At 39.8% G+C, this 12,714-nt stretch overlaps 2 protein-coding genes across 2 annotated transcripts in view; both read left to right on the forward strand.

Annotated features, from left to right (window-relative positions):
- The first annotated feature begins 10 nt into the window (after positions 1 to 10).
- LOC111604946 lies at positions 11 to 4,892 on the forward strand. The gene is made up of 8 exons (XM_023323217.2): positions 11 to 132; positions 188 to 770; positions 827 to 2,134; positions 2,197 to 3,514; positions 3,584 to 4,294; positions 4,372 to 4,514; positions 4,581 to 4,686; positions 4,757 to 4,892. Coding segments are annotated over exons 1-8 (4,236 nt in total). The 5' UTR covers positions 11 to 130; the 3' UTR covers positions 4,822 to 4,892.
- Positions 4,893 to 6,047: 1,155 nt separating this feature from the next.
- Positions 6,048 to 12,714, forward strand: part of LOC111604887 — a 49,476-nt gene continuing 42,809 nt past the window's right edge. Inside the window, exons 1-2 of the mRNA XM_023323127.2 lie at positions 6,048 to 6,117; positions 6,173 to 6,286. The gene's annotated coding sequence lies outside the window, so the exon portion shown is untranslated. The remainder of the gene's footprint in view (positions 6,118 to 6,172; positions 6,287 to 12,714) is intronic.

Below are 12,714 nucleotides of genomic sequence, written 5' to 3' on the forward strand. Positions count from 1 at the left end.
GTGCAATGAACATATGCATTAACGCCGCGCATTATTTCCTAGGCGTCTCCTAAATATTTCGTTTAAATTATACGAGGAATTCAAACAAATTAATTACAAAACAACTGGACGCATACCGCAGAACTTCAATATGTAAGTGCAGTAACTAGAATAGATATACCATAAGGTTAATAATGTTTTTCTCCAGGCCAAGAGTAAGCGAGTCAACAATGCGCGAATTGCATGACATTTTAAATGCGGAGAATCCAGATGAGAATCGATTTAAAGATTTTCTAAAAAAGAAAACCGCACCGAAGCCGAGAAACAGTCCCAAGTATGTACTTGGCGGTTGTGATGTTTCATTTGATATAGACGTCGATTTCATCAAACTGCCAGAAAAGAAACAACAGAAACAACAGCAGCAAAAGCAGCAAGAGACTGAGCCACAAGGAGCACAGTTAACACCAAAAAAGCTAGCGCTACGTGAGACGTTTACTAATGCCATTAGAGCTAATGGGAAACACTTAGTGGTTGACTCACAGCCACAGTCAGAAGTACCTAAATCGCCGACAGATGACAATAGAGCTACAGGGCGTTCCCTTAGTGTGTCGCCTGGTGTACTCGACTATTCTCCTGGTCAACGTAGCGGCGGAGCCGCAAGTGACTCTAAGACAGTGCATCGTGGGACTTTAAGCAGACGCTCTCATGTAATTCGTGGACGACGAGATCTTCAAGAAGAGTTTAATACTGAGGTCAATGTGACACGAAAAACATCAGGATCGTTTGATTTTGTAAGTTTTTCATTGAATTATTAGTAACTATCGTTTGACATCTGTGCACCTTTCAGCTGCCTAAAGTAAGCAGCACGCCTGCTTTAGAGAAACCAGCAAAGCTGCCAAAGCCACAGATCCCACAATCCGCAACAGGAACTGAAGCCCTTGAGTCTTCGTCGAATCATGCTGATTTCGAGGGGAGCTTTGAAGAGAGCCTAATGCATTCAAGCCATCGAAGCCCACGAACTAGATTAGGCAATCGAGGTACCTTTGTTAAAGAACGGATAACTGACTCAGAACAACAGCAGAGCTGTAAAAACTCTTCACAGAATCCAACAGGCGTTGGTCATCGGGGCACCTTTGATATAGATAAAACACCCGAGCCCGCCATCAAAGCCAAAAATATGGGACAAAAAGCAACGAAAACTTCGTCTTCGACGATGAATGGTTCTATTGGCGGTCGGCAGCCTTACGTGCGTCTGAGACGAGTCCTACCGTATATGGATTTAACACAACTGTCACAGCAAGCTGCGTTCGATTCGGAGCAAATTGTGCGTGAAACGCAATCATCACCAATAAAGACATCAGCTGACGCATCAGTATGTCGATATATAACACGACGTCAACAGAATAAAGAGTCAGAGGCGGAACATGTGCCTGAAATACAAGCCCAGGAGTTCACGCCACAAGTAGAAATGGCAGCTGGATCAGTAACACCGCCACTAGCTGTTAGTTGTGCCATACAAACTACCTGCATTCCGGGCAATACAGATGCTACGAATGAAAACCTAACGTTAGAGGAAAATGACGTTGAGGATATGGAAAAAACATCTCCGCTCAATTTAGCGCCTACCGGTGGCAACACAACCAGGCTACGTCACCGACAAAACCTACAAATCAACCACGAGAAGTCCATTCAGTTGCTCGATCTTCATTGCACGCACAAGAACAATTCATCTGAGCAGCGTACCCAGAAAACAACTCAGGCTGCTCTCAACAAGCCACTTCTGCCGGCCATCAATGGGGAAGAGTTTGCCGAGGAATTGGCACGCATGACCAACCACGAAATTCTCGATTTGCGAAAACGCAACTCATTAGGCAGACTCCACCACCAGCAAGTGTTTACCACGGAACAGCAGCTGGTTTTGGAGCAGAGCATACAAATGGAAATGTTGCGTCGCAATCTAAACGGTCAGGGTGATGGCTTACCCAGCAAAGTGATCGCAACCAGTCCAGAATTGAATGCGACTAAGAATGTTAAGAATACTCCACCAGAACTAGATATGTCGCAGCATGTACTCAGAAGGAGTGGAACCATTCAAAGTAAAACATTGATTCAGCCATCGCGACGATCGCGTTACAAACGCCGAGGTGTACCCATTGTAAGATAATCGAAAGGTTGTTACACGTGCAATTCAATTTAAATTTCCAAAACCTTTTACAGACTACAGAGCTGCAGAACTATATGGAGCTGCCGAGCGCTATTGAGAAACGTCTGAAAGTGAACTCCGGGTGCGATACCAAGCGCAGTCTGTACACAAAGGGCAATTCAGACACGGAGGATAATCGATCGCTGTCGCCGGTAGCACAACATTGCATAACCAATGCCAGCATACAAATTGCACCTGCCCCGCCTCTTCATTTAAGCAGCGATGAGGATTACGAGCATATCCCTATTGTTCCACCTCCACCAATGTGCTTGAGATACTCGCGCAATTTGCGAAGATCTCAGCTTCAGCCGCATGATAATGTCGAGGAGGGCGAGCAAGATGAAAATGTTGCTCCAGAGCAAAGTCGAAACTCTAATACTAAGATTATAGAGGATATACAAATTATGCCGCCTTCACCAGAGTCTCTTCAACGTTCCCGTCAGTTACGCAGTTCATCTTTGGATGATTCCATGTCTCAGGAGCAAATGGCAGATGCTGATGGAGATGTTATAAAAGAGACTATGTCAATTGTATCGCCTCCACCAGATGCGACTCAATTAACGCGTAGGTCAAGAAAATTTTTGGCTCCACCTTTGGAGGATATCATCGAGGATGATGCTGCTGCAGACCGCACACAACGGTCTCAAACAGGCATAGAAGATATACGCATTGTGCCGCCTTCACCAATATCTATTCGATACTCACAACGGTTACAAAGCTCTACGCTTAAACATTCTGAAGATGTCATTGAACAGGAGAAACGCGATATTGCTGCCCAACACTCACAAAGCTCTCCAGCTGAGATAGTAGAAAATTTACGAATTGCGCCTTCTCCAGACGTCTCCGTTGAACACTTGACAAGATCTAAGCAGCAGGAAATCATCTATTTGGATGTGGAGCAGGAGCAAAAGGAAAAAGATCCACAAGGGTATCTTCCAGCGGTTACGGAATTGGATGATATGATGCTGCCGTTGATCCAAGACAACGGTAGTAGCTATATGGAGGAACTGCGTGTGCAAACACCAACACCACCATCATCACTATCGCAAATATCCATGAATGAGCAAATGATGCTTGACGAACAGCCGAGCACGAGCAAGGCCGCTCGCGAAGCTCTGCAGCTTTCGATTAGTCGGCAACAGAAGATAAAGAATCCAAAGAAGGTCAAACAAAAAAAAAACACCGCAGACGATGCTGTATTTAAAAAACCAATCTTACCTGCACCAAGAGCTGGTAAACATAAATCTTTCAGGATTAGAGAGTTAGAGAGTTTGCGAATTAAAACAGGAGACCAGACGTTGGCATCGCAGTACAGTGATAATGCTGATAAAAGTAAGACTGATGAATGAACCCCTGTTGCTCCTAATATTACTAATATAAATAATCTTTTTCAATTGACAGGTGGAATTCGCAGATCAAAGCGTGGTCAGGTTCCGCTGCGCAACACCTGGGTTCATAGCGTTAGTGAGCCCTTCAAGTTCACCTTCTTTGAGCGCGCGATCACCGACACAATTAGCCAAAAGCGCAAGCACAAGTCGTTACGAAATCAAACCAATTCGTTTACAAACGAAAGAACGCCACTTTGTAGCAGCACGCCCCTTAATGAGATTAAGCCTGTGAACCCGGGTCGCAGTTCAAGAGCACTTAAACGCAAACGAACAGCTGAGGAAGACTTTCGAGAATCGGGCATATCGTTATTGCCTGAAATAGCTGAGGAAGATGAGCTTCGACTAAATAAAAGCAACTTAACAGCTAAACCACACAAAAGTCCCAAAAAGAATTTAAGAAATATGGAAAGTGAGCTGAAAAGGTCTCTACGCCGATCATTCATAGAATCGGAATCCGATGTTGAATCAGAAGAAGAAACGGAACCCGAAGCAGAAGCAGAAACAGAAACAGGAGCCGAAGCAGGACCTATTGCAGAACCCATACAATTGCCTTTGCAAATTGAGTCTGGAGGGGAACCGGCACCTGACCTGGCACTCAATACCAGGTTGGATGCGTCAAAAATTGAACTCTTGAAGATGGCAGACAGGTTACGCGGAGTTAACGAGGTAGTGGAGTCTGATAAAAGTTCGGACAGTGACATTGAGAACGATGTAATACGCTTTAGTAAGTTGCCTTGATTCCAGAACATTGGCGAAGTTTATATACTAAATGTTGCTTTTCAACGTTTATTTATTTTCCAGCGTCTGTGACTGACTTAAAGTTCTTAAATTTGGATGGCATTGAATACAGCTTTTATAAGACGCAGGAAGCGTGGGGCATGGGCTACATGCGTTTCCAGCCGCTGCAAGAGCGCGGCATGAAGCGCAACAAGTCTAACACTTTGGTACGTTTAAATGCATTTAATTATATATTGGTCTCATTTCATTTATTGACATCTTTGGCTCTACAGCGTTTTCTTTCCCTCTATGGAGAGTTTGTCATTGAGGTAAAACAAGAGTCAGAAGACGGTCAGAAATACGTCATGAAATCAGGTGATTTCATTGAGATTAATATGGGTAAGTAAATAAATAGTTACCGGAATGAAAATGTAATATCCATATAATCTATATTTCAATTGCTCTGTAGGCAGTCGTTTTAATATCACCAACAGTTTGAATGAGGTCAGTTTGCTGATTGTGAATCGTAAGTGAATTGTGATGTATGTTTATATTTACATCAATCCATTCATTACAACCCCCATCTACACTAAGGAGAGACAACCACAAAATCTACAAATAATTATTTTATAAAAATATTTTTGTTTTTGGTCTTAGGACTACTGAATAGTCATAAATCTTTTGTTGAATTGAATAATAATATATTTTGTTAATATTAACTAAATGAAATGGTATGCATTCTTTAAATATCTTCTGTACGCATAGAAATGTAATACGGTACATATAATATATATGTAATATAGTGAAGAGTTAAGTCTAGAAAGATATTTGAAGGGTTCGGTTTCAGATGAAAATATGCATTTATAACTATTTAGAATTATATAAATATATTTATATAAATAACTCTTGCTTGTCTTATGCCAACTATGTACCGAACCCCTAATGCATCACTGTTCAACTCGCAACTGACGTCTGTCAATGGTTTTTGCCATTTGTTATATTTCCCTCGCTTTTTGTTGCGGCTGCTGTTGGCGTAAAACTCTGACGTCGGGGGTTAATGCGAGTAACTACGCAAAAGTTAAGGCGACGTCATCGTCAAAGCTGCGTAACCCTAGCTCAAGTACAGTGATACAGCCGTCTTTGTGCTTATTTATGTGTGCATATATTTACAAGTATATATATATATATATATAAATATATATATATAGCTATCTGAGCTGTTCACAATTTCAAGTTCATTTAATTTCCATTTTCTCGCAATTTTAGCAAGTTGCACGTAGCGCGTGCCTCTGCATATGTGTGTGTGCGTATGTGTAATCTATATGCTTGTGTGTGTGACTTCAAAAGCAAAACGCAAACACGCAAAAGGCAGCAACAACAATAAACAACAACACCAACAGCGGCAACAACAATGAAGATGATGAGAACTGCTGTTCCTGGTCCGCTCTGCATGCAACTTTTTAACACATTTTCCACGTTTGCTTTGTGTAGCAAATGTCTTAAAAGTAACAAGAAAAAACTGTAAGCCCCATGATATCGAATATCCAATACCCTTTCGAATAGAATGATACGAGAATGGTCTGACAATATGTGAAATATGTGACAAAGGAAAAGAAAATAGAAAAGTAACAATAATTCAAATTGCTTTGTTTAAAATAATATATATAAATTAATAAAATATTATTTTACATCAAGCTTCTTTAGATTTGGTTCATCCACATAATATATAATATAATTATATAAAAATTTAGTTTAAAAGCACTATACTTGTTCGATTCTGATCAGATGAGTTGTCAAAAAAGTTCGGAAACCTTGGACAAACTTCGACATGTAAGTTATACTGCCTTTCGAAATGTAATCAGAATTTATCAATTTAAGTTTACAGACAGGCCTTCATACATTGTGCCATATTTCCCGAAGTAACTAGAAAGGGTAAACAAAATATAAACAGAAGTAAGAAGAAGCTATATAGAGTACGGAAATATGTGTATAGCATGGGGTAAGAATGTACTACATATATGTATGTTAAACTATAAAAACACTATTACTAGACTAGCGAATACCCTTTGAAAGCTCAGAGTCTACTCATTTTAAAAATTAAAATTAAATGTAAATTATATTGGTAATGAAATATTAACGAAATGTGGAGTTTATCTAGTTTCTAGAGGGAATTTTATTGAATGAAGTATGTGCATAAAGTACATCAGAAAAGTAGCTTAACAGCTTTAAGTCATCTGCTCGGATTTCCCTCCTGAATATACCCTTTTGTGCGCTTTAAGTGCGGGTAGCCAAAGTAAAATTAAATCAACAGCCGCACAACGATGAAAGGCCATGGGGAATCAACTGAAGGTGCGTGGTGCGTGGTGCGTGCCAAATGTTCCGTGTGTGTTTCTTTGTGGTTGAGAAATATATTTAAAATTAACAAAAACACCAAGTGACATTCATTACCAATGCGCAAAGCTTAAATCCTTTGATCAAGCACAGACACAAGCACAGCAAGTCGCCAGCTGTATAGATGATGAGCATCATGAAGTTCTTCTGATATGGCAAAGACGACAACAACAAAAATCCAATGTTTTTTTCTAAGACTTCCACTGTCAACTGTAAGTTGTGCATGCCAAACACTTTGACATGCATCCAAGCCAAGTCCGCATGCCAAATACTTGTCAAGTGCACTAAGCTCAATTTGGATGTCTAGACCTTAAAATGTGGGCTTGAAATATAGATGATATGAAAATCAATGGTATCAGGGTATAAGAAGGTTTAATCATATGTACTTAAATATATTGTAACTAAACGTGGATACGAACCCAGAACCACAGGCTTGCCCGGCGCAGCCTCTACCCCTAACCCATGTCTGCCATCGCTCAGTTGCTGCAGTTAGAAAGAGAGGGGAGTACAGAACATTCAAGAGAATTACAATTGAGCTTTGTTTAGACTTTAAAAAGATTTATATTATTGAGTTGAATAGTTGCATTAAATATGATTTCCCTGAATTGCTTAAATGGAAATTAAATGAAAGGCCGCACGGCATTCGCAGCATGATTGATGGACAAAGCGATGATGATGCCTGTTGGCTGGCTGTGCGCTTCAGACATCAAACATCTAAGCTCATTACAAAGGTAAACATTTTAATTTTGTGCACACATTTGCACAGCCATCGTCCGCCTCAAGAAGAAGACATGGCACGCTCTCAGCCGGGATGTCATCCTGCCAACAGCTACAGTCGCCCACACAGCTATCCCACAGAAGTTTAGCAAACTTTCAATTGAATTTGAACCAAGTTTTGCAATGCTATGTCAAATGCTGTAAAAATTTAATTAAAAATTTCTATCACCTAACATAAATAACATAAAAAAATCATAGATGTTGGAGTAGCACATTTATTTGCTGCTGGGATGAACATAAACTGGTATGGAACGTCCTAGAGGGATCTTTCAGAATATTCTTTTTTAATTGTTTAATTTTTGCTCTTATATAAAATATTTATATCAATTCAAATTATGTATTTATCTTAAATTTATATTTGCATATGCAATTTATTTTTATACTTTTATTAACATTTAAATGCATTTTAAATGCACTGTTTCACCAATTTTAATGTTAGCTTGTGTGTCCTTAGTTTTAAGTCCAGTCAGACTCCGTCAGCATGTCCTTTGTCTCTTGTGCTGGTGTTGAAATGAGATTTTGTGTTATCAAGTATGCGCCGTGTGCCCTGCGCCCAGTCTAGCGTGCCTAGCTGCCTAACCCGGTGCCTGGTCTCCGAAAAGGTGTTCATGCATATTTAAAAACTTTACGTGGTGTGAAGTGGAGCTTGTTTGTTGTGCCAGCCGCAAATCCATTCTGAAATTGGCCACCTTGCGAGGTCCAGAAAGGGCAGCAACAAAAACAACAAGTCGAGTGTAAAACTTTTTCTGGGACCATGGACACCTCCCCGCCCAACATTTGACTGCCGTCTGGGCCCGAGTGTCTCATGTGCCTGGCACATGGTCACATAATGGACCCATGTCAAAATTTAATGTGGTTCTTTTTGTGGTGGGTCAACTTTGCATATATGCCAAATAGCTGACCGCAGCTTTTTGTTGTCATTGTTGCTGCTGTGTGAAAGGCTGTAGAAGACGACGAGACGCTTGTGTGTGATGTCACAGTTAATTGATTCGCCAAGCCAACAACTGTGCAGGCGCATATTAAGCTGGCATTAGGCTTCTACAGCAAATAAAGGACAGAAAATATTTAAATATTGCTGGCATATGCATGAATTTACAGTTCATAATATTTATAAACTTAATCCGTAATCGGAATTCATTTCAATTAAATAATTATTACCTATGAGCAAGCTATGCCCCATATAGACAATTCGCTATGTTCAAGGGGTGCGAGGTTTAGCTGCTCTTAGACTGTTTTCTCTCTTATTTAAATGGCATTTAATCTGACTCTGATATGGAATTCAATTTAGCCCGGCAAATTATTAATTATTTTTACAGTGTAAACATATTTGTTTTTCTTATTTTTTATTTTTGCCTGATTGAATTTGTTTCATATGCCAAAATATTTTTAATTGAGTTTTTAAAATGTTTCACACACAATCATGTTAACTGAAATGCAATTTACTTAACATAGCTTATGTTTCGAATTTCTGGTTATTTTTTTCATTTTTTTGCTGTTTACTATGAATTTAATTATTTGCTTTTATTTTGGTCCATTAAACGCGCCTGCCCCAAAAAGTAGGCAACATAAATTGAAAAGCGCCGCGTTGCAAATGCAAAACTAGATGCAACGTGTCGGGTTGGCCTAATTGCTGGACAGACTCTAATAGCATGTCATACACACACATTCACACACACACTCTCACACACACACTCTCACACACACACTCTCACACACACACTCTCACACACACATCTCCATTTGCTGCCTAATAAATGGCAGCACAAAATTTTCGCTACCGCACACGAATCCACATCGGTCTTTTTTTATTATAGTATATGTTAAAATTCAAGATATCTGCATATGCACACATGCATAGCCTCTTTGGTCTCCATTTTAGACAGTTGTGCCGCATAAAAGTTAATTAACGCTGCGGCCACGTTCATCGCATTTGCGGCCCGATTAAAGCCGACCGAAATCAGTTCAAAATATCCATGGAAATGGCAGCAGAGAAACGCGAGTTTAGACTGCAGCGCCTGGCTCAGTTCAAGAAATAGCTGCGGCATTATGAACTACTTTAATATATGTTTAATTAGTTGTTCAACTGTTGCAAAGCTCCTACATATGTGAGCTGTTAGCCTGGCTGTCGAATCGTTGCTACTTTACTATTTACTCGAACGAAGGTTAAATGCTTTTTGTTTGCTGACGTTTTAAGTCTGCTGATTATTAATTTTTTTTGGAATATATTGCAGTCTGTAGACGCAGAGGTCCGTATATTTAACATGGTAATATTCGAGTTGATCTTGGCAGCAGTAAGTTCTGAATTTGTATATTAGATAAAGATCGACTGAAAAAATCTTGGCGGAAAGACCAAAAGCCGAAACAGTTTGTATTAGTTAGGCAACTAGTCTGAGACCTTCAGAGACCTTTGCTCACTTATCAGTTTTGGAAATCAATATTTCAGTGCTACATACTAACGGATTGTCAATAAGTCACATATATATGTGAGATATATATATGAATATGTCAACTCAAAGTTAATGTGACTGTGTACAGGGTATCGCCTTGTGCTGCAGCCCAGTTTAGCTGTGATTGTTGCTTTCAGCGAGCGAAAATAAATTATTCAAATTAGTTCTCGTTTTGCATTGAAAAGGGTTTGATTTGTGGGCGTTGGACGATGGGCAAAGGTCGGCTGGCTGCTGTCTCTACAGCGGTTACAGTTAACCGGTATTCTGGTTAACCAAAGATGGTTTTCCATTTGCGGTCGGCCTGACCAGATGTGCCTGGACTTGTGTGTGTGGGTGTGGAGACGCATGGCCCAGGGCTTAATTAATCTGCAATAGCCTGAATGGCTTTTGAGTTTCGGTGAATAAATTTAGATATTTTTAAATAAAAATTTAATGAAATTAAAATAGTTTTTTAACAGCGTAAAAAGTTCGCAGAGCTTGCCATTTATGCGCCAAACTCAAATACACAAATATTTATTTATATATTTTTGTTGTACAATATAAAAATCAAATGTTAAAAATAAATTGATAAAAAATTATTTGCTGTGCATATTACTTGAAATTTGATTTGCCAACGGAAATGCATGTGGTTTATTCATGGCGCCATTTGAGCTTCCTGTCGCGATAAACTTCGCAACTGGGTTAACTGAGCAGCGAAAGATAGAGAGTGGGAGAGTGAGACTGATAGAAGGTGTCGGGCGTTATCCAGGCTTAACTCCAAACAACGGAGTTCAATTTTGTCACACAGCTTACGGCTAATGGAAAAGTCTTTTAGCAAACCTGACCTCAAGGCAGCCAAGCAGATGAGCTCAAAAACGAAAACAAAAAAAAACCAAAAGCGCTGTAACGTGTGCTGGCAGACTGCATGGATGCAGGTGTGCCCCAAAAATTGCAATTGATGTCCAGGACTCAGTTCAGCTGGCATCGGTTCCAGCTGACCAGCCAAAGTGTTTTCATATGTAAGAAAGGCGGAAGGTAGAACGTGTACTAAATTGCATGCAAAGTGTTTGCCCGCCGGGACGATGGTTAGTGTCCCGTGTCCCGTGTCCTATGTCCCGTGGCCGGTGTCCCATGTCCTGTGCCCTGTCCAGCCCAATTCAAACCAGAAATGAGCAACAGTTCGTTCTGGGCCGAAAAGCGGCTTTCCAGCGTGGGCCGTCCAATTGAAGCTGGCGCAAGCGCAATAACAAAAACAGTATAAGATTGGGGATTGGGGAGAAAGAAGTGCTGCGAAGGCAGTAGAAAGTGTAGTAGATTTAGTAGTAAATTTTATATGAAAGGATAGTAGACATTGAAATCTTTTGTAAAAATGCAGTAGAAATTCTTGGGAAATATTAAAGGTAATGCGAATGAAATCGCCTTTGGAGTTCTTGAAACAATTTAACAGTAAATGCTTAGAAATTTGCAAAATTATAAATTCTAAAGATATAAGAAATGTATTCAAATTAATAATATTTAATTTAATAAAAATACAATTTGACTTTATAAAATATAAAAAAGACTTCAATAATTAAATAATAATAATAATAATAATAATAATTAAAAAAAATAATTTTAAGTCGCTTTTCATCAATTTTGTACCATTACTCAGTGAATATATAAGCTTTTCTATTGGCTATTGAGTTTTCCGTACATTTTTTAAAAAATGTTTCGTACTATTTCAAGCTGTTTTCCTTAGGCAGCCAACCTCGACCCACAGGGTGTGGGGGCCTAACAGCTGTTGGGACAGCAGCTGGCAGCTGACTGTGTTATCAGCCACCTTAGAGCACCCACCCAGCTAGGTGGCAACACCTGCTGGCTGGAAAAAGGTTGCAACTGGAAGCCGCTAGGCGCCATTTGGCTTCGTGCTCATCGCCGTCGCCGTCGCCGTCGCCGTCATCATCGTCGTCCGTTGTCGGCTTGCAGGTTCGGTTCGGCTAATATGTTCTGTCTATTCTTGTCGCAACAGCTTGGGCCACATTTCAATTTCAGCTGGCGCCGCATATTCAGTTCCTGGTCGGCGTTGCACGTTAACGGTACCAAGCGGAACGCAGCCAACGCTGCACCGAGCCGAACCGAAACGTAGCAACTCGAATCGAATCAGACAACAAGTGACGTGTTTGTGTCGAACCTAAAAGTGTTAACTCCAATCATTTAGGCGCGCGGTAATTCAAACCGATATTAAACCGCAACAAAAACAGAAACAAAATCGAAAACAAACATAAAGCTCAACACTTGATTACTTCTTAACGTATTATGGCCATTTGTATGCGCGACACCTGCGCTGATTGATATTCATTATTTAATTCGAGTCTTGCAAAAGGTAATGCCAAATAAGTTTCCACCCAAGTGTTGTACACAATTATTTTATGGTATCCAGCAATTTGGAGCTGTGCAATAACATTTAACAAACACTTTACCAAATGTGTATAAATTGCATATTCTGATTTTTGGAATTTCTATTGTGAATCGTTATTCGATCTGCCGATCGAAGGTGCTTGCAGTGAAGAGCTTCGTCTCGTAAATTTAGTGGCATTTCTTGTTGTTGTAATACTGAGAATATTATAATATGAAACATCATATTGTGAAACATGATATATGTTAACAAAAAAAGCGATTCTTGATCACAATCAAAAGCAAATCCATGAAGCTCTCTTTCTATATATATTCGGTGCGCTTTAAGAGTTAGCCTGACAGAGCTAACGATATATGTCATCTAAGAATGTATTATATTTTTTATATATGCTAAAAGATTCCAGTCGAAATTATATATTTATGTGAGTTAGTTTTGCAA

The sequence above is a fragment of the Drosophila hydei genome, unplaced genomic scaffold (assembly GCF_003285905.1).
Source record: "Drosophila hydei strain 15085-1641.00,03,60 unplaced genomic scaffold, DhydRS2 tig00000063-arrow-pilon, whole genome shotgun sequence".
NCBI lineage: Eukaryota > Metazoa > Arthropoda > Insecta > Diptera > Drosophilidae > Drosophila > Drosophila hydei.